Source organism: Dermacentor variabilis, chromosome 9 (assembly GCF_050947875.1).
Source record: "Dermacentor variabilis isolate Ectoservices chromosome 9, ASM5094787v1, whole genome shotgun sequence".
Classification (NCBI taxonomy): domain Eukaryota; kingdom Metazoa; phylum Arthropoda; class Arachnida; order Ixodida; family Ixodidae; genus Dermacentor; species Dermacentor variabilis.
Genome location: NC_134576.1, coordinates 137,808,318 through 137,836,097, shown reverse-complemented (window position 1 = coordinate 137,836,097; position 27,780 = coordinate 137,808,318). Strand labels below are relative to the sequence as shown.

Below are 27,780 nucleotides of genomic sequence, written 5' to 3'. Positions count from 1 at the left end.
ACAAAAGCAGAAGACTCCATGGTGACTACGCCACATAAAGCAATCGCAGCGATGTCACGTATTTTAGCAGCATCTGCTTGCACCACTGTCAGTACTTTTTTACCGGTAAAGCAGGACTACATTGTCATTCTAAAAAGCTGTATACCCTCAACCTAGCGCCTTTCGAGAGTTGTTTTGCGCATAACCATAAAAAACCTTAAATATACAAAAATACAATGCAATTTGTGACATCACCGTCACAGCAGTTAAGGTTCAAATTTCAAGGAATGCATCTCTTTCCGCCCACAGAAATGGAAACATCGTTTTCGAAAATTATTAGCCCGTCCGAGCTCATTTACCATTGTATTGTTAACGTGGAGGCGCTGTCTTGGTGCTCTCGTGGCTACTATAATGGATGGTTTCCGCAATGGTTGCCTACCATGAATTAGCTATTCCAAGCAACCCAAAGAGATATCATGGTTTAAAGTTGATGTTTATAGTCCTTTTAAAGGAACACACTTAAGTCACTGACTATGGTGCGGCATTGTCTAGACTCCCGGAGTTAGTACTCACTCGATGTGCATTCCAGCGAATTCAGCTCCAGCGTCCCATTTCCACTGAAAAAAAAAATGGTAGGTTTGTCTACACAAGCTCTGACTCACCGGATGAAGTGCAGAAGTGTACACTGTACCAGCCGCCTTGCTATTGTCAAACCAAGAAAATATGAATGATATCGCACACGTTAGGAGGTGGATGGTAACGATGTTCCGGTTCCCCCCGCGACCTTCCGTTGAGCTGCGAAACAGAAACATTGCAAAGTCGGGCGCGTGCAATGCCTCACGCACAGCTCCACGAGTAACCAGCGAACGTACTACTCACCATTCGTGTGTTCACTCGCTTCACTGCTCTTGCATTTCAATAGCGAACTCGGACACGTACGTGCAGCTCACTAAGCTGTAACTAACTGGGTTATGTACTGTTCCTAGTACAACGTCTGATCATAAGCTCCGGGCCCTTTGGCAGTCATTAAAACGACGGAAATGACAGCGAAATCTACACATACGAGCTATTACCGAGGATCGCGTGTTCATGTGGGAGTTTGCTTTCTTGCACTCACCGCACGAAGCAAAAATACGTCATATACAAACGGTTGCGCACGACTGGGCTTCACTGATGGCTAATAATGGATGCGCAGTGAAGACGAGGACGAAGACGAGCGGCACAACATAAGCACTGACTCATGGGTAATAAACCACAAATCGTGAACCAATACCAACTTGCCCAATTCAATGTCCTCTTCAGTGTCTCGCTGGTTAATTTTTGCTAAGTGGCATTTAATACATTTTGTTAAAGGTTATGTAGCACACGAAAATAATCGGTTCTAACAAAAACAAAGAGAAAGAGCACACAACAAAGTGAATGCGACGATATAGAAGGGTTACACAAGAAAATATATGCAATGAATGCACGCGGTGCAATGTGGAGTGCATTTAGTGGAACAATAAATATCATCTTTTCCTTGGCATAATTATGCTCACATCCGCGTTGTTGAAAACAAGTGGTCACCTATATCTACCAGCAGCTCAAATACAAACATCACGTAACTATTTCTTTTGTTTTGCATAAGCATAATTTTAATTCTAATTACCCTTTTCAGGTTAAAGGGTGCTTCGCAACCAAAAGATTCCGCTCTACAAATAAGGTATGAAGCTCTCACCCACGCGTTCTTTATTGTCTCTTTTTTCCCTTGTTGCTTTGCTGCACGACAGTGTATGACGTTTGTTCAGTTGATAAGAATACGTTGATTATTATCGAAAACCCGCGTTAGCTGTCACCTAGGCTTCAGCGCCATCATAATACTTGACGCTAAAGAACCACGATGGTCTGCAGCATAAGGAGAAGGAGGACGAAAAATAAACAAGTATTGGCGCGTTATCTGTACAAACTGAACAGCGGTGACCCTGGGCGAACCTTTTACAAATCGGTCACACTGTATGAAAATGCAGAATTAGGTGTTGCTAACTAAACATTTGATTAATGCATATCTGCACGCAATAGCTTATCGTTCCGACCACGGATGATATAAAGGATCGATTAAAAACATTTATTTAATTATGTCTGTTTAGACATGCCAAACAAAGCCGGTGCGGTGTGACAGTATAAATGAGAAGAGTGGCATCATCATCGTGACAGGTTCCAGAGATCTCCAGCTGCAAGTATACCTTGCGTCAGCCGATTGCTTCCTATGCCTGGTGGTATTCAGTACCGTTTATCGATGCGTTGTCGAGGTGCCCTGCGGCTGCGGAAATAAATAGAAGTCGCGCAACTTCAAATGCGCACCTTGCAGCTGGAATGCGTTGGTTTCGCTCACCGTTTTACAGGAAAGGCGGATCGCAGCCAACGCAGCTGAACACCGGGGCTGCATCCCTGACAGGTTGGAATCCTTCAATCTCACATGCCTTGCTGCGATTTCGTTCTTGTGCTCTTAAATAGAGTGCTTTTTACAAACAAGTGGTAAAAATAAAATATTACCTTAAGCTTATATCGCCGTATAACTGCAAAGGCTTACCAACCCTCCGGTTCTCTTTGCATGCAGCGGTGTCGGAGACACGTGCTGGTGGGAGGTAAGTATTTATTTATTTATTTATTTATTTATTTATTTATTTATTTATTTATTTATTTTTGTAATAAACCGCCTTAAGTGGAATGGTAAATGGAAAAGTAGTACCAAACCGGACTATGCCACCGTTACTATATAGCAGTATCAAAAAGTGCACACAACCGGCGATATCATCAAGTATAATAAGCAATAACACGTTATAGCGGCCGTTGACCCTACATTTATACACATACAAGCACCAAGTACAAGGCGTCCTTTAAAAAAATGCGAGCGCAGAACCAAGCGGTCTGAAAGCATTGCCGCGTTCACAACTGCTCATACTGCGCGGATGAATCCAGAGTTTCTTTCTAAAAGAAAAGATTCAGGTCTGCAATGAGGACGTACCAGTAATATCCTCGATGTAGCTAAAATGGTCCTAAATAAAGAAATTAAGCATCCTAAAAGTGTGTTTGAATAAACCCAAGCGCGTGTTGCAAGGGAGCACTCAGTCAGAGGAGCGTTAGCCCAGTGACGAGTAGTAGCTAGGACTCCCTCAAAATCGCAGACGCCCCTTTGCAACAGTGGTGGCAGCCGCTGGGATGAACCAACTCCTAACACTCTGTTAACTGGCATTGCTCACAAAGGGGTGTTTGAGAAAACGCCTACGGTTCATTGTTGCTACTTCTGATTGTGTCATTTGCAGGACTATTTAAATTTTCTCTCCCTCTCTCCCTCTCTCTCTTTGTGCTGCCTTGTCAGCGAGCGAGCAATCACGAAGCAGGAGGCCTACCTGAAAGAGCTCGAGGCTCAAATAAAGGAGAAACAAGAGCGGATGCTGCAGGAGAAGCTGGAAGAAGCCAGGTGCGAAGGGCAGCGTGACCTCGCATGCGTGTCAAATCCGCAAGATCGTAACGCCGTGAAGCGCACACAATAAAGCAGCTAAGAGAGGTGTATCTATCGCACGTAACATTCGGAGCGGTATGACCGTACAGACTTTCTAAAAATTGCGTCCGGCAAATAGCACAATTCTAGTCCTTGAGTTGGAATTCGCCAAGAGACGGACATTACTTGCGCAGGAAATATAAATGCAAGACCAACTAATTATCGCAAACTCGCTCATTAACGTCTTAATGAAGTACTTTACGGCACGCACTGCAATTTACGAATTGTAGCCGGTGAGCTGGCAAGGCGTATCCACTCGGAACGAATTCTCAGGATGACACCAGTTTCGACATATTCATTCCCAAAGGTGGCGACGAAATACATTGGCGATCCAGTTACGTTTGCGCTCCAATGCATAAAACGACGGTTTCCTTTAAAAGCTGCGGAAATTCTGAGAATTTTCTACTAATACGTAAGCATTGTTTGGGTCGACTGTGACTTCATTTTTGCTTAGTTTTGCTTACATGCTTTTCCTAGCTTATGCACGTCTATTCATGGCCTTCCCGGTGCCAAAGAATGCTTGGGCTTTAGTAGATTGTTAGCTTTACTCGCTGCATCTGGTCCCCCGCGCCGGCCTCTCCCGCTGGGACCGCTCCTTTCTCCTGCGGTTGCGCGTCGGCTGCTACAGCACGGCCGCCCGATTGCACAGACTGCACGGAACTGGCAGCCCCGCATGTGTGGAATGCGGCGAAGAAGAGACTCTCGAGCACCTCCTGTTGCATTGCCCATCCTTTGATGTTGAGCGCACTGCGCTTTGTGCCTCGTATCGTCGCGTGGGTCTGCCTTGCGACACGGAGGGAGCCCTTCTGTTTCCCGCAGCGCACGCCTCTATCGTCAAAAGAGTGCTTGCTGCTCTCCTTGACTTTTGCTGCGAAACGCAGCTGAGAGCGCGGCTATAAGCCCCGCATCGCTCCTTCTTCAACCTTGTCCTTTTTTTTTTTTTGCCGCTTTCTTTCCTTCTCTTCCTGATCCTTTTCTCCCCACTCCCCTTACCCTGTGCAGTGCTGTTGAGGTGTCCTCCTTTGAGAGACAGTTACGGCACTGCACTTCTCTCTTCCTTTCTTCTAAAAATCACTACACGCTGCATCTGGCCCCTTTAATTCAATCGTACCAGTTGAGCCGGAACGCCGGGCTAGAGCGCGCCTCGACGCAGCAGAGCGGTCGAAAGCGAACACCAGAGCTGCTGCCGCGTGTGGCGTTACGTGAGGGGAGAGTGCGTCGCCGTGATGCCATGTCGCCCTCCCTGTCGCTCTCGCAAGGATGTGTTATGCGCGCGTTCCACGTCCACGCAAGCTATCGCCTGCGTTCTGTACTGCGCCTCGGTAAGGCCCAATGAAAACGCACCAAGCGTCTCAACGCGCTCGCTTGCCCGCAAGATGTGCATAACTCGAAAGAAGCTCGGCAGCGTTCAATTGGACATTGGGCCACCCAAAAATCTCAAGTTGGCCCACACCTAAATTTCAAGTTGGCCCACCCCCAAATTTCTGTTGGCCCATCACCAGATTTTAAACTGGCCCACGTTCAAATTTCAAGTTGACCCGCCCTTAAATTTTAAGTTGGCCCACCGCGTAATTTAACTTGGCCCACCCCACATTTCAAGTTCGGCCGCTTGTAAATTTCAAGTTGGTCCACACCAAATTTCATTTAGCCCATACATACTACAAGTATAAGCTTCCCCATGCATCTTCTAAAGATCCCAATGTATCTATATGGGTATGCTCTTTTTATTTTATTTTATTCATTTAAATTGTTCCTTATCGCTTGAAAGTTAACAATCATGTACATTTACACCATCATAACGATTAGATACCTTTGCAAATTACGCATTTTTGTGCAGATACACGGCATTACACGTTTCGCGTGACAGGGCTGCGGAGCTCGCCAAAGAATGCTTACGCATGAAAAGTAAGTGGAACAACAGCGCATTTTTACCGCAAGTTTGACGGCGCATATCTCGCAACCGGTTCCATTCCCAGATTTGGTTCCTAGTCGATATGCCTTGCAAGCTCACCGGCTACAATTCGTAAGCTGCGATATGCACCGTAAAGGAATTCGCAAAAAGTGTAATACGTGAAATTTTGATACTTGTAGTCGATTACGCATTTTGATTTCTCGTTAAGTAAGGTTCCACCTCATTGAGTATCCCAGTTCAAGAAATTGAATTGGGCTACCCGTCAAAAGCGATTTTCTAAAAAATCTGCAGGATCTAAAAAAGAACCCCCCGCCCCCATGCTGCACTTATACTGTTCCATAGCATAGACTGCAAAAAAGGTTAAAATGCGGATACTAAGACCATAAACTCGAGAACCAGATAAAAAATACCAAAGAATTTGATATGAGTTACTATATTACTTTTTGGTCAGTGCTGTCTGGAAAACATAGACGCCTTCAAAAGCTTACCCCTTTCCCGTGGTGCTCCAATCCTCGGCGATTACTCACTTCCATGCAGTGAGACGTTTTCGTTCACCTAAATGCATAGTATAATGCAACAAAGGGAAAGTTTCTGTCACCTATACGAACGCGAACTTCGCACTTAACAAAAAAAAGGTCTGAAGTTTCTGTCCAGGATGATTCTTCTCTGGAGTGTGAAGTTAGCTTTCTTTTTTTTTTCAAATAGAGAGATGTAGGGCTCCCTTTGTAGCGTTTTGCAGTTACTCTAGCAGGACGACAATTCTTTCTTGCATGAATCTTTCGCAATGATGCGTGTTTTCGCATAACTTTGGTCGTTTAATCGATCCTGTCTTGTGCTTCCTTTTGTTCTTGAAGATGAAAGTTACAATGCAAGACGTCCGCGCTATTCGTATAGGTCTTGGTCGGGTGGGTTAGGTCGCCTCGTAGAGGTAGCATATCGGGGCGGGTAAGCCCACCTGCGTACGATGTGCGAATGATGCCGAATTCAATCAGCTGCTCAATAGCTTCTACAACAAGTGAGCCAGTACTTCTTTAAATATAGTTCGTATAACTTCAGATAAGTCATGACAACTGGCTTCACTTGTGTTGCGTAGCAGCTGAACAACAGACGTTGAGTGTCAGAGGATAAAACGTGGCAACTGTACGTTACGACAAACGCTTCTGCAATAATTTTTCTTAGAAACATATTGATGTGGCTTTAGCCACAATTGAAACCCCTCCCGATGAAAAAGAATTTAGAGCGGAAGGACACTTTCTCTTTCAGGCTTGACCGAAAATGCATAGAGGAGTATCAGGACCCTTGTGGCAGGGACTTGGCGACAGCGTTTGCAGGTTAGCAAGACACGTTCTGTGTAGTCCTTTCTTTCCCGTGCATGCGTAGTCCACAGCTTTGAAAGCACATACTTAGCATCCGCTCTAGCGCAGCGGTTATATGCTATGAAGGCCTCAGAGAATTACAGAGCTAGCACAAGAAGATCTTGGAACATACTCAGAGTGAAACACACAGGTGCTCTGTAAGCTGCTCAATAGGACCACGTTAAGTGCTAACGGCTCATGTGTTGTATAACCATAAGAAGCTGTATGAGCCTCTGCTTAAAACTGAGGCAGAAGTGGACCTTTCTTTCGGTCAACTCCAGTACGACTAGCCCAAACGTTTACCTTACAAAGTGGTACGACTTCAAGCAAAGCGACAGAATAGGAAAGTTGTGTAGCTTCTCGCTTCGGCCGCCTCATCTAAAGTCTTCCACAGCGGGACAACTGAATTGTCGGTCTATACTATACACCCTGCGCCATATTTCATTCTCAAATCACCGTGGTCGCTCTGGAAGCCATGCCGCTCTGCCGCTGAGTGCTATAGGTCGCACGTTTGGTTCACGACCGCAGTGGAAGCACTTCCGATAACGGCGGATCACGCAAGCGCTCGTATACAGAGCATTGAAGGCACGTTGAAGAGCCACAAGTGGTTCAAATTGATGCGGAGCACTCCGCTACGGCGTCTCTCATAGCTCCTGCGTTCCTTAGGGCTGTTAATAGTCTAGATATGCGCCTAGACATATATTTAGATATCTGTTCCGTATTCCATTCTAACGGCCGATCGATGTATGCCTCTCCGATTCTGTCGGCCAGGTGGCAAGCGCCCGCGGTTCCTTGGGGACCTGGTGCAACCGATACAGACGTCTAGCGACATCATGCCCTCCAAGGCTCGCTCCGAGTCCAACCTGCTCGGCGACCCGCGGAGGCAACGCGAGGTGGCCATGTTAGTGCCGCACCTGCACCTCCTGCTCGCACGCAAGGGTGATGGACCGCAGTGAGTGGGCGTTGGGTATACACTTAGGGGGGCGAGCACACGGTTATCTCCTATAGGGGCAAGGGATCCCCTTTCACTCGGCGGACGCTCACACACGCGTGGTTTTTTTTTTTCTGCGGTCGGCTGCATAGTGCTTGAATACGACGGCACTGAAGTTCAAACTGAACAACTATTTTGGACGTCCAGTGCAAACTGTACGAATATGGCCCGTTCGCTCACCATGTAAGTAACCTGAGTTTGCCAGCGCCACGTGTGATTCTCAGAAATCAAAAGGTTTGCCCCAACTGCACATTAATGTATGTGTCATAGGTAAGGCCAAACTATAGTGTAAATAGACCGAGGAGACAATGCCGCTTTAATAGCCCTAATAAAAAGCCCTAATATTCGTAGTAGACACTCATAGTATGTAAAAGGTGAGGGTTGGCCAACGGGATACCTCAGTTTTCAAACTTTTACGAGCGTTAAAACATTGTTTATCAATGACACACTTTAGTCTTTGGCTCCTCCTTAGCGCAAAACTCAAGCATACACATTGCATGGCTGTTCTATGACAAACTCAGCCTAGGATGCTTGTCCTCTGTGCTCTTTTGTGTGCGCAGTCAAGAAATGACACTTGGGAATGTGGCTATACTACGTGTTCTCACACTTGAAATTAACTGCAAGCTCAAAATTACTCGATCGAAATCCAAATCGCGTCTGCATATCGCCTTATTGTACGAGCCCTAGAAAGAATATTTGGGGATATGTACTCGTGAGATTTCACTGCGTTCACGTGCACTGCCGTGTGTTATGCAGATTTAAGCCCGGCAGGAAGCTCGTTCGCAGCGTCCTGCCTCCGAACCTGTACCGCAAGGAACTACTAAAACAGGTAAGGTGTTTAATCTGCTTGTTCCTCTAATGCTTTTGTTTGCTACTATATCATTTCAGTAGAGTGCGTTTCAGCGCGTGCTGATAAGTCATGTTATTAAACATACGAAACCAGCTGAAGAAAGATGATGAGAGCGCAATGAGTCTTTTTTGGGACAGGAATGAAGAAGATACAAAACCAGAGTTTGTCCCGTCACCTTTGTCGCTTCTGATCGCGTCTTTTTAACGCTGGTTTCGTATATTTGCTGTAACAGTGCTTACCTTACCTTCATTTTACCTAGAGACGCCTCAGTAGTCATCTCTTGTCTACGATTGGGCCAGTATGCTATACTATTGTTTGGCATTCGCAGGTTATGGTTGCGATCGTGGAGGAAAGAAATTAACGAGGCGGGAGGATTACGTAACGCAACCATCCTTGACAAGCACACTTTCCGTCAAGTCATTCTTTTCGCTTTTTCCCTCGCTGTGTCGGCACAACACGTGACCGCTCAGACTTGGTGTATTGACCGAGAATGTTTGGTTCTCTGTAGTTTTAATTGATGCGGGCACTTGTTCGGCTGCGCTGTCGTAACTCTGTCTGCAGAGCGGGAGCACTAAAACCTGCCACGCGCTCTGATGTAACGATCGCGTATTGGGCCGACTCGCTTGGCTTCGGTCGTGTTGCGCAATGCCATCTCATAGCTCTTTCCCTATTCTCACGGTACCAATACACTACTACAGGCATTCACTAAAGCTCTTGACACTCTGAAAGCGCACAGGCGAAATGTAAACGAGATGACCGATGCTGGTGAGGGCAAAAAGTTCAGGCCACGGCGGCGACGGGACCATGCTTCTGAAAGCAGAAGCATGCGAGATTTGTCGATTCATTGCTGACCACTTTTATGAATGGTTATACGTAGTTTATTGGAACGTTTACGAAATCTCCAGGTGCACCGGGAATAAAAGAATGCAGCTTTTCCTGATGTTGAGAACGCTGCTAAGTTCTGCTGCGCGGTACAGTGAACAGCGTCCAGACCAGGATGGTAGAACCATGGTGTAGGCACAACATTTCACATATTTTAGCATAAATGCTTCAGGGGTATCGTGAGTGTGAGTGGAAACAATTCCTTGAAATTCAGGTCAATTTCAAGAAGCAATACCAGCAGAGATCAAATGCAGCTTGATCGAAAAGTGCATTTCGGGCACTTCCATGATGTCGTCAATATGCACGTTTATGAGATCATCATAATCGTATGACCAGTACGAAACGTAAGCACCGACATGCCGAAGGTGCAGCATGTCCAGAGAACTCCTCGCTCCAGTGCACTTCGCAAAAACAACGAGGCGTGCAAGGACAAACATCTGTGCGCTGTTTGGGCAGTAGTCAGTCGAGTAACCCACTTCAGTGCACACAGTAGCGTCTGGCAGTGGCCTTTGAAGTGTCTGCTTCGTCCGCTGTAGGTGCTCTCGAAACGCCGCAGTCTAGTCACGGACAAACGCCCGATTATAGGAGTTATCTTTTCTGTCGCCTCATTAATTCAACGCACGTTACCGGCGACCGGTGGGTTCAGATAGGTACAACGAAAAGAACTACGTTTCTCTTCTTTGTCAATTGTTCTGTTCCCATTAAAGATTGCGGGTGTGAACGTTCGCAGTGCCATGGATTGATGCCGACGATCAATCTTCTTCACCAGAATGGCACAAACAACCTTGACGGTACAATGGGTAGACTAAGAGTCGCTGAATGGCAGGGGCACGAGATGGAGATGAACGACTGAAAGGGCGCATGGTGTGTTATTGGTCTACTAAAAGGGGAAAGAGAATAGCGCAAACCAGGACGACCACAAAAATGAGAGGGACACACGGAAGCGCTACTAACAACTACTTTTATTCTTCCGCCACAGCACACATATATACACCATGGCCACACATGCGCAAACGTAATCAAAATGAACAAATCACTTACACCAGGCAGTTAACAGATATGTGAACTTAAAAGCTGACACTCTGCAGCATAAAGAGATAAGGATGTATCACTGACACAGTCATCTGCTTTTTTCTTTATGTGATAAGATTCTAGCACTAATAGCGCTTGCTCGCTTTTGCTTCACCCAAGAATCAAGGTCTCATCAAAGCGCGGTGCACAATTGCGGCAAGAATTCAAATGGGACACAATATTTGCAACTCTGTCAGCATTGCTGTTTGCTTATCTGGCGTGTTCCCTGAGTCGCTCATTGATGCACCGCCCGGTCTGACCTATGCACGTCTTTCCACATGATAAAGGTGGGACATAAACCACTCCGATCGCACAGGGAACGTACGATAGCCCATTCATAATGGTAACAGCGCGAACAAAGCGACGACGGAGTGAAAGAACACGGGACGAGCGCTGAACACATCTTTCGTTGTACCTATCACTCCGTTGTCCTCTTGTTCGCGCTGTTACCATTATGAACTCGAGCTCACCGTTTTCCTCGATGCAACATTTCACACTAATCAGCACTTCGCATTGTGGTACCAGAATAAATCTTTTATATCTATTAAAAAAGCGTAGCCAACATTCTCATTTCCTTACAAAAATTGCACAACTTCATACAATTTCTTGGACCGGAAGGAATTATTTACGGACAGTAACTTAATTGCTTCTGCAAGAATCGGCTCACATTGCGCTGGCAGCAACCAGTCTCCCTGGCAATTGTTCTGAAAGGTGTCTCCGGTTTGTGCGTTTTAGCTGTAAAATACGCTGACAACCACTTGCCTCTAGTATTTTCTATGACCCTTGCAAACTTCCTGAGTTCGAGATTTTTACAGAAATCCATGAATTTAGTTTTTACCCAGAAGTCGACTTTCTTAACAGGGACAAAGTTTTTTAGGAATGGCCTGCAAAGCTCTTTCATTAAAAACACCCTTTTCCGCCAAAGCGAAACCCCCTGTTTTGTCATCCTGCAAAAGGCACTACTTGTTCGCTTTAAAAAACGACACCACTCGTCAAACATCTTTGTCCCCGCGGCCGGACGTCCCTTTTGGTGCACACTTTTCCAGACACTCCACACCTTCAAGTAAACAACGTTCGCGCGGTCTTCTTGCTTCGCCTTTCAGGCTACGTACCTATTCTAAGCGACCCATTCGTGTGTGTGTACACATGTAGACACTCTGAACTTGGGGCATTTCTCCAGCACACGGGAGACGTTTTCGGGTAGGCTGACGTTTCCAAGTACCTCAACACGTTTATTTTCAGTAGAACTAGTCTTTCCACGGGACCGTCACAGATCCTTTACAATACACTTCCAACTGGCCTCCTTGAGCTGCGCGGCACGACGTGTGAAGGCTCGGCACTTACTAAGAGCAAGCCAGTCCGGATCGACTGAGTGGCACACCAACCAGAGCCAGTCTTGGTAAAGGCGCACTTGCCGCCAACGGTCAGACCGTAGAAGCTTGCACAATCTCTTGACATGTCCCCAGGACGGCGTCACAGGCCCTAAGAAGGCTCCCAAATCCGCCGGGACGAGACCTTTACGTAGGGAATACCCGTAGTATCTTGCTCGGCATGTGGTTTGGATTATGTGACTCAATAGCACGTTGATGACGGAAGAAGATGAAGGAGGTGACACACAAAAAAGGTGACTGGTGGTGGGAGAATAAAAGTAGATGTTAGTAGCGCTTCTGTGTGTGTCCCCCTCATTTTTTTAAAGCGAAAGCTTTACTGGCCGCAAACTTGCGATTTCACTGTGGCCGCGCTTTGAGGAGGCACATGACGTCGCACCTCGTTCCTCGTCACACCGCGTTTCTCGTCGTTGCGTTCGCCTCCACTCGCTTCGCCAGCTGCGTCGCATGCCTGATAACATGTCGGAGGATTGAAAAGGAGAGCTCGCGTGAGCCGCAACTACAGTTGAGGCGGCAGTATGGACGGCGACAATTCTGACAAGCAGGAGGAGGCCTGGAATCGACATCGTAACGAGATGAAGAGGAAACTAATCGCCCAGGAAATAGACGAACAGCCCACCGAACGACTGGCTAAACGCCGCAACATAGCTAGACAACCAGACTAACTTGGACTTGCAATCAAGATTAACCAAGGCTAACCATGCTATGCCTTAGATTTCGCTACGTATATCCTGGCATAGGCGAGCTAAGCCACTGCCAATTTTTGTGGTCGTCCTGGTTTGTTCTATTCTCTTTTACTGAACATGTGCCAACTCGCCCCTACAGAAGTTTTACGAAAAGTCGAGAACCAGGGAAATGAAAAGTGACACAAGTTTATGACATTACGTGGGCTCTACGTGGGTGCTAAAGGCTATACACACAGGGACACTAAATGTATTGAGTTGTAGGTTAGGCCATGTCACAGTCATGAGTTCTGTCAACGTCTGCTTGGAGATAATTTGTTCTTCAAGGTTATTGCTCATCAATTCATAATAACTATCTTACGCTTTTAACTAAGATAAAACTCAACCTGGCAACTTTCAGGAACTTTCCCCAGAGCGAATTTCTTTCTTTAAATCGAGCCTTTTCTGCCAAATCATCGCAATCAAGTTTTGAAAAAAATTTACTGCCAGTGTCAACTGGTTTATTGTTTTTCTTTGCACTTCTTTAATTTATTGTGCATCCCATTCCGAAAACGCCGTCATTGTGAAAACAAACTGTCAAGATTCGCACACTTCTTTAACGTTGTAGTCGATACCTCCCGGCTGAGATCGATGCCGCCGAACTCGGCGAACATTTCTTTGTGAACAGGCCATACAGTTTCGCAATCATCACACTTCGACTGACCCTGCATGTATAAGTTCAACAAGCGAACCAAGCTCATTTCCGTGAAAATTTAGTAATCGAATATATTTCTACCCCCTACCCTGCTTTATGTAGGGGGTAGTGGTAATGTCGATGAAGAAATTATGCATCTCGTTGTATATTTCTGTTTGCAGGACTACGAGCTTGTATCAGTGAAGTCACGCACGTGTGCGTTCAGAATGCCTATGGGCTCAGAACGAAAGACAGGCAAGCAATGAGCGGCGCTGAACGTATGCATAATGTCCGTACTTAGAGTCTGCGAGATCGCCACGGTATTTCCGTTGATTGCGGCAAGGAAGCTGCAATAATTTTCCGCAAACTCACAATAAAGCATCCCTCTCATGTTCAACGTGTCAGTGCATCTCGGTATAGTACTCAAAGACGCGATACCATCAATGGTGCCTCGATCATGCCAAAGCGCTAATACATTGGGATGCGTTCATTTTGTCATTGCTTGAGTGTCCAAGACATGTCCCAGCGAGAATGCACTGACGGCGATCAGGTATTGCTGAACTGTCTAATATAAGGGCTGCAGCGTGTCTCACTGACTCCCATTTATATTACAGGGCACATTACAAACTGTCTTTTTAGATGTGAAGTCCTGTAATGTATTTTGTTTTTATATGTATAGGACGTGCTTTTGTCATTCTCATTACCTGCTTCTTGCTGGAAGAAAATGGAGGGGGTGGGTTACACAAAGATATCGCCCCTGCTAGGAATTGAATCCAGGCTTGCCACGTGAAAGACGGGAATTCTGCCGTGAAACAAATCACGCACTTTACCAAGTCAAGCGCCGGACAACTGATCACCAATTGCCGCGACATCGCCTCTTAAATTTCCAACGCGACGATCTGATAAACATTGGAGATGTCGGAGATCTTTGTCTGCTTGGGTGTGAGTCTTGACGCAGATGCTGTTGCATGAGCAGAAAGGCGACCAAGCCACAGCTCGCCTTCGTCGCCGCGATTGCTTGCGATGGCCTTTAGAAATTAACGGATCGAAAACAAACCAAGGTACATTAAAAAACATTTTGACATGAGGAGGATATATACGCTAATATGCGCGCTCTTGTGGAAACCTTAGCTTGCTTCTCCTTCTCGCACTGCAACGTATAAGTCAGCGTACTTGTAGTTCATACGCAGCGGTAAGAGCATGCAGACTTTTAGTTTCCACAGAAGACGGTGTCGAGCAAATGACCCTCTGCCTGACCCTGAAGCAGATCGAGGAGAAGCAGCAGCGGCTGGACGAGCAACGTCAGCGTGACCAGGAGGAAGAAGAGAAGCTCGAGAAGCGAGTGCAGCAGCAGCAGGCTAAGATGTACCAGGAGTACCAGGAGGAGAGGAAGAGGCACAGAGCCAAGGACCAGGTGACGACGTCCTTTGCTTCGACATCGTTGTCGCATGCGCTCGAGTGAGCTCAGTGGCCGATTCAGCATCACTGCTCTGAATAGTAACCCTCACCACCAAGACTATATATCCTAGAGTATAGACAGTGTTAGTATGCTCTGTGCGCCCATGCGTAGAACATACAATGCAGTAGTACCAAGAGGAGACGAAGAAGAACAGGGCCGAGGACCACGAGACGCGACGTCCTTTGCAACTCAGTTTGTGGTCCATTCAAATTCACCTAGATAGCTCTGACGGTATAATCTACACCAGTATATGCGGCAGTGTCATATCCAGAATTTGTTTCTGGAAAAGGGAGCAGGAAGAAGGGGAGGCGAGGGCATTTGGGTATTGCCGCACGTCGTAATACGTCACGTATTATGGCACACAGAAATTTCGAGTGGAAAGGGGGCTTACAACACCTCCCCCCCTCTTTGGCTGCGTCCCTGATATGCGGTGTTGTCTTCGGTTCTCTGGAAAGATTAAGCGGAGCATGGCTTCGGGGACGCCTACAGGTGATATCGTCCACGTAGTGTCTGTAATTTATCCTTTTCATACACTATGAAAAAAATAAGTTCTTATTTATTTATTTTATTTATTTATTTTCAATACTGCCAGTCTCTTTATCGAGACCATAGCAGGTGGGCATATTGTTACTATGTAAGCGTTGATACAACATTATTCATAGAACATGTGAATACAAAGTACAATGAACTAGATACGCTACATGTAGGTACACAGTAAAGTGTGGAAAAATACAAAATGCAAAAAAAGAAAGACATCGTTTCATGCATATAATTAGTGAAGTCAGCTATAACAATAAAACAGATGTTATAAGTACAATAAATTGTCATACAATACAATCTCGTGAAACATAAATGCAACAACAATTTACAACCTAACAGTGCATAACCTAATACAATCTAACATAACATAACATAAGAGATAGACCTAAACAATGTAAAAAACAAATTTGCATAAGACTAAAATATTTCTAGCAGTCATTCCTTATTCTTTTCTATCATATTACTAAAAATTGAAGGCGAGTCTATATCAGCTATTGCTGGGTCGAGGTGGTTCCACTCCCTAACAGCAGTAGGGAAAAAAAGAGTACCTAAATGTGTCCGTTTTACAAGGGTACTCAACTAACATTTTATTATGCTTATGGCGTGAAATACGGGACGTAGAGAAAGTGATGTATTTTGAAGAATTTATGTTAAAGCGGTTGTGCAACAGGTTGTGTATGAATTTTAGTCGAGCTTGCTGTGCTCCGTTTGCCAGTGTGTCCATTCCGGATGAAGTCAGGAGTTCTGTGGGCGAGTCAGTATTTTTGTACTTGTTGTGAATAAACCGTATTGCTTTCCTTTGAACTTTTTCCACTTCGGCTGTGTTTGTCTTTGTGTGAGGAAACCAAACCGTGTTGGCGTATTCTAGTACTGGCCGCACAAAGGCTTTATAGCATAGCAGTTTGATATGACTGGGAGCAGATTTCAGGGACCTTTTAAGAAAGAAAAGCTTTCGGGTGGCTGCTGAAGTGATGTTGGCAATGTGCTTATTCCACTTCAAGTCTGATGCTAGAGTCAGTCCTAGATACTTGTGTTGCTGAACATTAGTTAGGGGTGTACCATTGAGAAGGTAGGTGAATCCTGATTTAATCTTCTTTGTTGTTACTACCATTGTCACTGATTTCTTGATGTTGATAGACATTTGCCATTGTTCACACCAGGCATTTATCTCGTTAAGGCATCTGTTCAAAGTAAGGTGATCTTCATAACTTCTTATTTCTTTATATATAATGCAATCATCTGCAAAGAGCTTTATGCTGCATGTTATGTTATTGACGATATCATTGATGTAAATTAAAAATAGTAAGGGCCCCAAGACCGAGCTATCTATCATATGCTATCTATCATTTCTGCATGAAATCACAGTTTTTGCACACCTCTTTCGCTTTTTCTTGTCCTTTACTCATTCTATCTTCAACTTCTCGACCTGAGCATTTACTTCGATGTATTGCCAGCTTTTCGCAAACCGAGCACGTTTCCTCTTGCTGCAATATATTCTTGCCAATCCTTTGATGACGAAAAACATAGAACAGTCATTGGCGTGACGTGTAAAGTATGGTCCATGCTTCACAAAAGGCGCGGCTCCGACGTCGCCTCGAGCTTTACTCTCAAGAGCCAGATGAGTGCCACCAAAGCTAAAGTGTATTGAGGGAGCTTAGCCTAAATATGCCCTGCCTCCCTCCTCCCTTGTACTGACGCGATAGTTGCCCTAACACCATCATGCATTTGTTAAATCAAATGCACAGATAAAGTGGGCAAGACATTTCTGAACTGCCTTTTAAGAAACTGCGTGATATATTTGTATGTGCTTTTCTTCGAACGAGGCATTATTGTGCGTGCGTACGTGCGTGCGTGCGTGCGTGCGTGCGTGCGTGCGTGCGTGCGTGCGTGCGTGCGTGCGTGCGTGCGTGCGTGCGTGCGTGCGTGCGTGCGTGCGTGCGTGTTCCTGTGTGTCTGATTGCGCGCGTATGTGTGCGTGTGCGTGTGCATATGCGTGTGCTTGTGCGCGTGTGTGTTACAATGTGCATTCTGTAGACAAGCGTACTTATATATAAGGTGCGTGTTGTACAAAGTGGTTAGGCTCCTCTGAGGCTGTAATACAGTTTTCTTTCTTCTTCTCTTTTTGTCAGATCGTCCTCGCAACTATGTTGCTCAATTACCTTAATTATATCGGCCTAAGTGAACGGCTCATACAGCCACTCCTTTCATTGGGTGTCACGGCGCAGGTCACCCGACGTCCGGAGCAGACGGTCAAGGGTCAGCACGACAAGGAAAGAATGATGATCGAGACCAAGAGGTCGGTGCCTCATGCCAAGACACAGAAGCCGGTAGGAGTAAAGGTCATACGCCGGGTACAACCGCCTTCCTTAGCGTTTAGTTGAAATATCTTATTGAGATCTCTGATTCGTACACTGTATGCCGCATAGCCGCAGTGTGAGAAGATAAGCATAGGAGAAAAAACACAAGTGACTTCCATTATCAATAAAATCAACGAAGACAAGTCTCTTTGTCGAAATAGTGGCTCCAGCATTTGTTCAACCACTGTTGATCACTTATGTTGTCAATACTGCACCACCACATTTGGACGAGGGCTAAATAAACAACTGCGCGTTCCATAAGAATCCAAAATTATGCATTTATCAAACGGTGGACGCAATATGAAAGAAAAACTAAGCCGACATTACCGGTACGTCACGTCGAATCGGAGTCCGAAACTTATAGTGCATTGACCAAGCTGCAAATAAAGTTTGACAAGCTTCTCCCACTTTCAGGTGACCCGTCTCACTGAAGACAGTCGAAAACTAAGGAGTGACGCGACCCCTGACTTTCGGCCTCCCCGACGGCGAAGCGGTAAGGTTAACTCCAGCTAACTGCGAAGCTGAATCACACCATGGATCGGACACACGTGACAGTGCGACCCTAATCGCTGGATATTTGCTGTTCCGCCGCAATTACTAAGTGTTGCTTATGTAAGAGATCCACGTGCGAATGGTTGTTGGGGGTAAACATATGGTCCTTTCACGCTCAAATTTAATAGGAGCGGCTGCACTCTGATGGTTTCGTTTATAGCATTACGGGACGCAATACTTCCCTGTCCTACCAAGAAGATATTACAATTTACAAGCCCAGCCGCAGCGCTGCGGCACCGAGACAGTAGAAAAGTCTGGCCTGTCCGTACAGCTTACGGAATACCGGCACACTGGATATAACGACGGCAGCAGCTGTGCTGGCAGCGCGCCGCCTTGTGACGCTTTCTTCAATCACAACGTCATAAAAAACCTCGCGCTACATCGTTATTGCAAATGGAACACAAAGAAAAGATAAATCTACAGGTTGCCAACGTTAGTTTGCTGCTGACAGCGCGCCTTTGCGCCAGATTAAAGGTAGAGCATGATGGTTTCAGTTGTAATTCCGGGAGCCCTAGTCAACGTTAGTGTGGCGAGATGGCGCAACCAAGCGCCGCTGCTGCTCGCGTCTATGTATTCGGTGTTCCGGTATGCCGCAAACTGCATTACATTTTTACGGACAGGATAAAACTTTCTAGTAGAGTGACTTAGCTTGCCCATATACGCATTACTCATCACGGAATTCAGAGTTGCCGTAGGCATAGCCAGCGTGCAACACTTGTATCAATATCATGTGATGCTTTGTCCAAAACTGAGGATTGGAAATGTTTGGAGACAATGTCATCTCAGCTGACTTTAGGCGGGTTGGTGTATCTCGGATCTCATAATTTTGTAACCACTTCTAGGAAAAAAGGCCTTTTCTCCTCTGCAGAGCGTCGTAACGAGTCGCAGAGGATATCAAAATGTAGGTCTCAAAGAAACACAAAGAGATAATTAGTTGCACAGTAGGTAACGTTAACGGTACGGGCTTAGTAATTGGCTTCGATATAATCAAAAATTAACATTCACATGCTCCTGTAAAGGGTGCACCGCCGTAGATATGGACATATTGCAGCGAAGCCACCTTATGGCGCACGTTTGGGAAATGGAGCGAGTTCACTTGGTCACAGTGGTCAAGCTGAGGACTATGAACGATGGATTATGGACAACACGTTTTATAAGTCACTATTGTAGTATCCCTATGAAATGAGCCTGCATGCTTACATTTAGTTTCATACTGACGTTATGCCGCGTGGCAACCCAAGCGAACAAAAAAAATATATCTCCAAGATCTGGAGCCTATATTATGGGAATGCCGAGGGATACATAACAATAACGAGAACGCGGCCTCTAGCAACAGCATTCGCACGCACTAGGAAGCCGCGCTGCTCAGCCCCGCCCTCGAGGATCAACTATGGGCCGTCCAGCGGGCCGAGGATGCCGCCAGGACCCACGAACTCCTGGCCGTCACCTAGGCGGGGCCTTTGGCCCTCCCCACCAACTCGCAAGACACGCAATAAAGTTATTTCCTTCTCCCTCCAAGATCGACCCAACTGGCCTCTTGGTCAAAAAAAAAATGTGCCGACTTAAAAGACAAAGTCGACGTAATTGCGCGTGAAATGCGATACGAATAAGATACAAAATGAGTGAATAACTACCAGCAAAAAATAAGTGACAGAATGGGGTATATCATCAACATCTAGACGTCAAATACCACCATGTAAACTTACGTCGACCGTGTCTTCTTTAACGTAGGCGCTTTTTTGGTATTTTCTTTCCGTGTGTGTGTGTGTGCGTGCGTGCGTGCGTGCGTGCGTGCGTGTGTGTGCGTGCGTGTGTGTGTGTGCGTGCGTGCGTGTGTGTGTGTGTGTGTGTGTGTGTGTGCGTGTGTGTGTGTGTGTGTGTGTGTGTGCGTGCGTGCGTGTGTGTGTGTGTGTGTGTGCGTGCGTGTGTGTGTGTGTGTGCGTGCGTGCGTGCGTGCGTGTGTGTGTGTGTGTGTGTGTGTGTGTGTGTGTGTGTGTGTGTGTGTGTGTGTGTGTGTGTGTGTGTGTGTGTGTGTGTGTGTGTGTGTGTGTGTGTGTGTGTGTGTGTGTGTGTGTGTGTGTGTGTGTGTGTGTGTGTGTGTGTCGAACGAAACCAACACAACATGCACTCCACTCCAACTGCCACTGCCCACTCTGCACCAGCAACTACGCAAAATATGGTTTGTCGCTACTTTGTGTCCGCTATCGTTTAACTCTGCAGCCCAAGATGGCACCACTAACGCGGCCGCTCACGTCTACGTCTTCGGTATTCATAAAGGGTTATATGTACACGGACAAGCTAAAACGTCCAAGTGCCTCAGTGAAATAAAAGTTACCGCCGTATGTCACTCTAATGGAGGAACACGGTACACTGTCCGAACGCATAGGTTGTGTAATTCCTAGAAAAATGTGCACGTTTCACCCTACATTACCGCAAAAAGCGCATCTTGTCCCATACCCTTCCCCTGTGATTATCCGCTCCCCTCTCCACACTATAAACACGTCACTCAAGTAAACCTATTCTACATCGAAGTATTCCTGCCTGGACAGCGCATGTTGTTCCAGATACCAATCTTAGAACAGTATGACAACGTCCTACGTCAGCTTGCGTTTTCCAAATTCGTTGAAACTTTATATGGAGTGTCCTATGAAACAGAGATACTCAACGAAGAAATTATACGGCGGAAATTTCTAGGTAGACAAAGGTTACAGGATGACATCTTTTTAACCTGACATGCAATATTAGCAATGGAGCCCAATTACTGTCCTTTTATCTCAAACACGCAGAATCACGAGACAGATTGGCCAACAATGTTGAGATCCTCCGGCGACAGCTCGCAACAGAACAGCAGATCAACAGGATACAGCAGATGCAGGTCAGTTACTGCATAAGCATTCCTCACACTGTGCGAAGTATCATGAAACGACAATCAGTGTCGTTCTATACAATTTAACTGCAAACCACTGCTTTATTGACGGCGCACTTTTGTTTGGTCACAAGGGTTGGTCCGCCGGATATGTTTTCGTGTGACGGTTCCCATCCCGAAACGGTGCATAGTTGGAAACAGCGTTCACGTGAACTCGACGCTAGCGCTTCACACTTCCTCGCGCATTGTCATAATGCGATGCGCCAGCGTTTACATGCATATCAAGAGCGAACATGCCGCTTCTTTCTCCCCCACCCCCTTTCTGAACAATAATTATCTCTCTCCTGATGCATTAGGTGATGCGTCTTCTTAGCTTAGCCCTTGCATGTGTAACGGTGCGATAGAAAGATGCGAGGCGCTACTGTCGCGTTCATGTAAACGCGGCTACAGGCCCTGTCAAAGCTATTGTGTTTCCGGCGCCCAACAGTGTCGACAGAATGGACCTTCGATTCATTGACTCACGTACCACTATACGCTGCTATTTTGCAGAAGAACTACGTCATCACCGAGGCTGGTCGGTGCGAGGACTCAGACTGCTGAGTGGACCCGCTGCTTCGACGCGTGCCAGAAGCGAAGGCTGCTCTCGTAGACACTTCGTGCCGTTGTTTCAAGTTGCCTTCAAATCAATAAATACGCACCACAGGCCTGTTAACTCCAATACGACTCTGTTGGCTCTCGCAGAGAAGCAATTGCGTGCTGTAATACGTGAACTGCATACGCTCTAACCTGAATCGCCTGACTTGCGCCTGCTTCGCTTTGCATCCACAATAGACCAGCTGAATAAGCAGCGCCCGCCTTCAGAAAGTAAAGTTTACGGACACTGGCCCCCACGGACACCAGCGCTAGCCGCTATAAAGGCACTTTACCTAAAATATACTTGATTGTGCGGCAAATTGTGACTGTACAACATTGCACTGCGCGGCGTTATAGACCAGTGAGATAATGAGGACATAAAGATGAACTGATAATTATGAATATATATATATATATATATATATATATATATATATATATATATATATATATATATATATACAGAGAGAGAGAATGAACTGGCTGGCTTTGCCGTACCTCCCGTGATAAAAATTAAATCAGTTACACCAGAATTGATCGTGATAGCAAAGCATTAGTCTACTACACGAAATATGGTTTGTAGCTTTCTTGACCATGTAAATTGAACAGACATTCGCTTGCTCATTTCATTAACAATCATGGTGTCACGCGCGCACATGAGCAGATCTCAATCGATTACCGCAAATGCTCATTGCAGCAACGTTGGCGAGATGAAAAGCGCTAACAAAGGATAACGCAGGCCTCTGCGGCGTCTCGCTTCAACGCGCCTCCGGAGCATGAGATTACGTGACTTCCAGCACCAGGTGTAGAAAAGCAACGACGGGTATTAGACCCGGACGCCTGACTCGTTTGTCATCTGGCAGCAACTGAGTGAGCATGTAGTACGTGTTCGGCTTGAAGGGCGTGCCTTGGTCGGGAACTTGTTCGGCGTGACATTTGTGGAAATAAGTCTGGATCGTCTAGTCATAATGAGCGAGAAGATATGGTTGTTCCTTGAAACGTTGGAGTTGCATCAATACTTTCTGCCTAGCAAGAGCGAAGCTGTTGTGGCCGGCGTCAAGATCCCTCTCCCGAGTAATGAGAACCTCGCAGCGCACTCCTTTCTTTTGAACGTGGCGTTTGAACTCCTCCAGAGCCATGTGGACGTCATATCTACCTTCAGGATTATCGTGCACCCAAAAGGGCGTCGAGGCGCCACATGAAAGAGATGTCCACGTCTAGTAAGACCTCGTTTACTGCAGGCGCTCCGACAACATGGAAGAGTGATGTGGTTTGTACAGCGGAACCTCTGGAAAAGTCGTGGAGCATTCCCCTGGGCTGTCCACCCGAAAAGTGTTTCCACTGCCGTAGCCTGGGCGATAGTCGAGTTATCTGTCCGGTTACAACGTCTCAGTAGATGTCGGAGTCAATGAGAATGCTTATTCGTTAAACCTATTCTTAAGGCGCCAAAAAACAACACACAGCACACAAGAAAGGACAACGGGACAGAGCGCCTGTCCACAGAGTGCTGTGTGTTGCTTTGCTTTAAGGTTGACCTAAATCTAAGTACACAGATGTTTTTGCATTTCGCCCCCATCGAAATGCGGCCGCCGTAGCAGGGATTTCATCTCGCGACCTCGTGCTTAGCAGCGCCGCCCCGAAGCCACTAAGCAACCACGGAGGGCTTAGCGAGCCATTGCCGTGAATGTTTGCCTGGTGCTGGTGCCAAAAGTTTTGCCAGTCGCAGCGCTCTCAAGAAAAGCTCCGGATGTCCAGCTATGGCAGGGCAACGAAGGATAACGACACCGCGGGCTGCACTCCGGGCCAGGCGGAAGGGGCAGCTAGGTGCGGTGGCGAGGCAAGTTGCGCTGTAGGACTCGTGGTGGACTCGACGGAGACAGAAGGGATCGGTGGGCGCGGCTCGGTAGCGAGGCGCACGCTTGTCTTGGTAAAGCTGGTCTTTTGTTCGTACTCGAAATTACTGAGCACATGCTGGTGGGCGAGTTGGTTATGCATGATTACAACGAAGGCACCAAATAAAACAACGGACGAAGGAAGGAGACACAAGACAACCGCGCCTATGTGGTTGTCTCGTGTCTCCTTCCTTCGTCCGTTGTTTTATTTGGCGCCTTCGTTGTAATTGTACTCGAAAGCTGTGGCCAGGTCTGCCTCCAGGTTTGCATCCGTCAGTGTGTCTTGTATTGCGCGGTCGGATTCGATGAGTTCCGCCTGCTTCGCTAAGACGAGCTCAAAGTGCTTGTGCAGCACCCGCACAGAGGTGGTCTCATCTGTCAGCAAGGTTTCAACCGTAGAAATGGCCTTGGTGTTGACCCTCCGGACGGCACTGACCCTCCATTGCCGGAACTCGAGGGCCAGACGTCAGGGTCGGTTTCGACACCACTTGAAATGTAGCAAAACAATGACAGGGATTCAACCCGGACGCCTGACTCGTTCATCGTCTTGCAGCAACTGAGCGAGAAGGGCCCGTGCCCGTTGTTCGTATTCGGCGCACCTGCTTCTTCTTCTTTATTTACAACTCTAGGCGCGCGGAAAGGCAGCGCACATGCAGCCACCAGCCATCTCGGCTCGTGCAAACTTCTCTCCCAGCGAAGATTACATCCGAGATAGATCGCGGGCGGTATATGCGCTTTTCCGCGCAGACAGCCATGCGCAGCCACGGCCGGCCTAGTAGAGGGAACGCCCGCTCACCCGCCCCCCCCCCCCCTTCGCTTTGCATGTGATTTATCCCAGGACCTCCAACAGTGTGTGCGCATCGACTCACCATCCTTCTCGGCTGAGCATCGGACGCTTTCCCTCACAGCCGCGTGATATATATGGGGCGTGGGGAGCGGTATGATATTATCGCACTTGGACTTTATACAGAACCTCACGCCTACGAGGACGGCGAAAATTCTCCTAGAATGCCCGCATAATTGCTATCAAATAATAAAGCATGGCTAAAGCTCTCTTAGAGAGCATTAGGCTTGGCATATGTGACTGCTACAATGTGCCTAACCGTACCGTAAATCCTTTCAACCGATGAAATGCAGCGGTTGCAAGGTAGCGGATTACCGTACGACCGGATTTGGTGCTGTGTAGCAGTACGGAACCGCCAAACTCTCTAATAACTTGGCATATTCATTAAGGCAAAGGAAATATCATATACGGGACCGGGCACATACCTCGCCGTTCTTACTTTTGTCCCCTGCGAGCCTTTTGTTTTGATGGTTACTTCCGAGCTGCTCAAGATATGCATTCTTAAAGTCTTTGTATATGGTTCATTACACTGTTCTTTTCTGAAACAGCACGGTGCTGCTCGTATGGATCCGGGGAAAAGCTTTGAAGGGATAAAGGGACCGGCCCCGGCCCCGGTGTGACACAAACGATAGAATGTCCATCGTCAGCTCGTCAGCGTTAGCACGCCCTAAACGTAATCATTGGTGCCACCAGACGCCACGTTTATAGCACACTGATGTAAAAAAACTAAACGCCGTGCAGTGGGACAGGCCAACCTGGCAAGTATCATATTGCGTTTCTTAACTAATTATTTTCTATTTTTTGCCCGCGATTTGGATTGGCACGATTAATCATGACTAGTGGACCAATCCGCCTTGCATCTGTCTGTAAACCTTTTCTTTCTTTTTTTTTTTCTTCGACGCTCCCCTGCTCCGTGTAGGGAACCGTCACGGGGCCTAGTACGCGTTCCTTATTACACATGCGCGCACCAGTCATCTTGGGTGACAGTGCGAGCACTGTGTATATACTGGCAGGCCTCAAGAGCCGTTTCGACCCCTGGATTGCCCTAAGTATGAAATCATCGCGGGGCCTTGAACGCGTTCCAGAATTATACACGCGTGCACACATCGTCCTCTAGTCGCAGTACAAGCCATGAGACGTTGTAGGCCTGCAGTATCGTTAAAGAACGCGTACTAGGCCCCGTGAAGGTCTCATACATTAGAAGAACCAGCAGTGGCTGCCTCATCCGTATTTTCTCACTTCATTTTTCTATTTGCACAGTTCAGACTTGCACAGACATAACAACACAATATGCACAAGACACAACATGGGCAATTTCCATGCACAGACACAATATATTTAAAGTTATACACAAGACAAAGTTTATTGTGCTTTTGAAAAGAAGGAGGTAGCCAACTAACAATTATTTGTAATGGTATGGATAGCCTATGCTATAGAGAATGAATATGTTGCCGTATTTTCACCTCGCTTCTAATTGCTTTGCGTGCTTTTTTCGTCCTGGAAAAAAACCTGCAGACTTCAATGACCCCTCCGGAGAAGTCTTCTAGCAGTTATGCGCAGCAGCCCTTATACTCGGACTTACCTTAAAACTGAGGCTGCAGTTTCGCCGGAAAAGCGAAGCAGTGTTAGTGATAGCGAAGTATAAGTAAGTTACACGAAGGAAGGTTCTTACCGTTTGGCTACACAAAGAAGCTTGGTTGCATTATTTGTAAAACTGCGTAGTCTTGAAAGGGAAAAGTTGTCCTCTGGTCTGGGATCATATCCCGGACGAGGATGAATTTTCTCTTAACTATGAGGCGTTCTTTCTGAGAGACCAGTATGGGTTTCCTTTGCAGTTTGGTGCAGCATTCGGGTGGATGACACCTTTTCCCTTTCAAGATACTTCCTCCACCTTGCGGAATTTCGCAGAACTTATTTGCCACCTGCATAGTCTATGCTGGGCACTTATTAATTTCAGACCTCAGCTCTTCGGCGCCTATTCCTGCGGCTAGCGTCGGTGTGCCTCGGCGTCGTAGCTCGGCGTAACCGAGCGAACGAGCACAGCGAAAGGTGAAAGCGAACGCGAAGCGCAGCATGGGATGAAAGATGCGAGGAGGAAAGCGGAGAGGAGGGTGCTGGAGAAAGCGTGAGAAGAAAAGCGTAGTGCGGACATGGTGGCTACCAGATGGCGCCAGAGTAGTGGGCGTCGTGTGGGACGTATTTCGCCGGCGGCTGCTGTGAATCGCGCCCACGCCTCACCCACGCGCTGCCTCTTGCGATTTCAGTCGCGCCACACTTCGATCCATTTTAAACGTGCCGCACGGAACAGATTGTCCGCGCCAGCCAATATATCGTGAGATGAAAACACATACAGAGCTGCGCTCAAATTTTGCATTAGAGAGTATCGTAATAGTCGGTGAATTTTTTATTCGTCATATGGTGCTCAATGACGCAATCCACATTGCTCCTACTTGCTCTCGTGTCCTTTCACGCTTTTGAAATATCGCTGTCTTATTTATTTATTTGTTAATATGGTTGTTTCTTTGTGCGCCTGATACTTTATTACTCTATAATCATTTATTCTGCATTCGGGAAATAAATGAAAACAATCGCCTGAGGAATGCTTTGACAAGTAATTAATATATTACCTTATGAAGTCACATTGCCTTGTGCTAATAATTCCTTGTGCTAATAATAATAATGCCTTGTGCTAATAATAATAAGTTGTGTTCATAAATTGTTCTATATTGCGTAATCTTTATATATGGTATATCCTATCTTCTCAACTGACCTTTGGTCAGCAAAAGATTCTTTGTGTATTTAAATTTTCACAAGGCGTTACATGGCTTTTTTTATTGATGTGTATTTGCACGACGCCAGTCTCTTGATGGTGCGAGCGGACTCAGGCTGTGAATATAACTGTCTCCTAGTATGAGGAGATCTTGTACATACTCATATAAGGCTATCACCTCAGTGAAAAATTCTTCGAAGTCACACAAAGTTTCTTCAAGTGTAACTGTTATTAAAGGTATCTTTATATACACACATGTGGGAGCGGGGCCGGAAAGCTGGTGAGGCCCAAACCTCCCCCTCCCCACAGGAAAATTGGCAGTAACTTAGCTCGGCTATGCCAGGATATACGTAACGAAAGCTAAGGCATAGCATGGTTAGCCTTGGTTAATCTTGATTGCAAGTCCAGGTTAGTCTTGTTGTCTAGCTATGCTGCAGCGTTTAGCCAGTCGTTCGGCGGCCTGTTCGTCTGTTTCCTGGGCGATTCGTTTCCTCTTCATCTCGTTCCGATGTCGATTCCAGGTCTCCTCCTGCTTATCAGAA

At 46.6% G+C, this 27,780-nt stretch overlaps 1 protein-coding gene across 3 annotated transcripts in view; it reads left to right on the top strand.

Moving 5' to 3' along the window:
* Positions 1-21,817, top strand: part of LOC142557667 (uncharacterized) — a 51,388-nt gene extending 29,571 nt beyond the window's left edge. The window contains exons 9-20 of one of the 3 annotated variants that reach the window (XM_075669677.1): positions 1,637-1,681; positions 2,361-2,413; positions 2,576-2,603; positions 3,338-3,439; positions 6,696-6,763; positions 7,559-7,739; positions 8,535-8,607; positions 14,593-14,739; positions 17,550-17,651; positions 18,096-18,174; positions 21,020-21,108; positions 21,649-21,817. In XM_075669677.1, coding sequence (XP_075525792.1) covers positions 1,637-1,681; positions 2,361-2,413; positions 2,576-2,603; positions 3,338-3,439; positions 6,696-6,763; positions 7,559-7,739; positions 8,535-8,607; positions 14,593-14,739; positions 17,550-17,651; positions 18,096-18,174; positions 21,020-21,108; positions 21,649-21,699 — 1,018 coding nt within the window. In that variant the 3' untranslated portion in view covers positions 21,700-21,817. Of the gene's footprint in view, positions 1-1,636; positions 1,682-2,360; positions 2,414-2,575; positions 2,604-3,337; positions 3,440-6,695; positions 6,764-7,558; positions 7,740-8,534; positions 8,608-14,589; positions 14,740-17,549; positions 17,652-18,095; positions 18,175-21,019; positions 21,109-21,648 lie in introns of all 3 variants that reach the window. The other 2 variants (XM_075669676.1, XM_075669678.1) reach the window with 2 other exon arrangements.
* Positions 21,818-27,780: the final 5,963 nt, after the last annotated feature.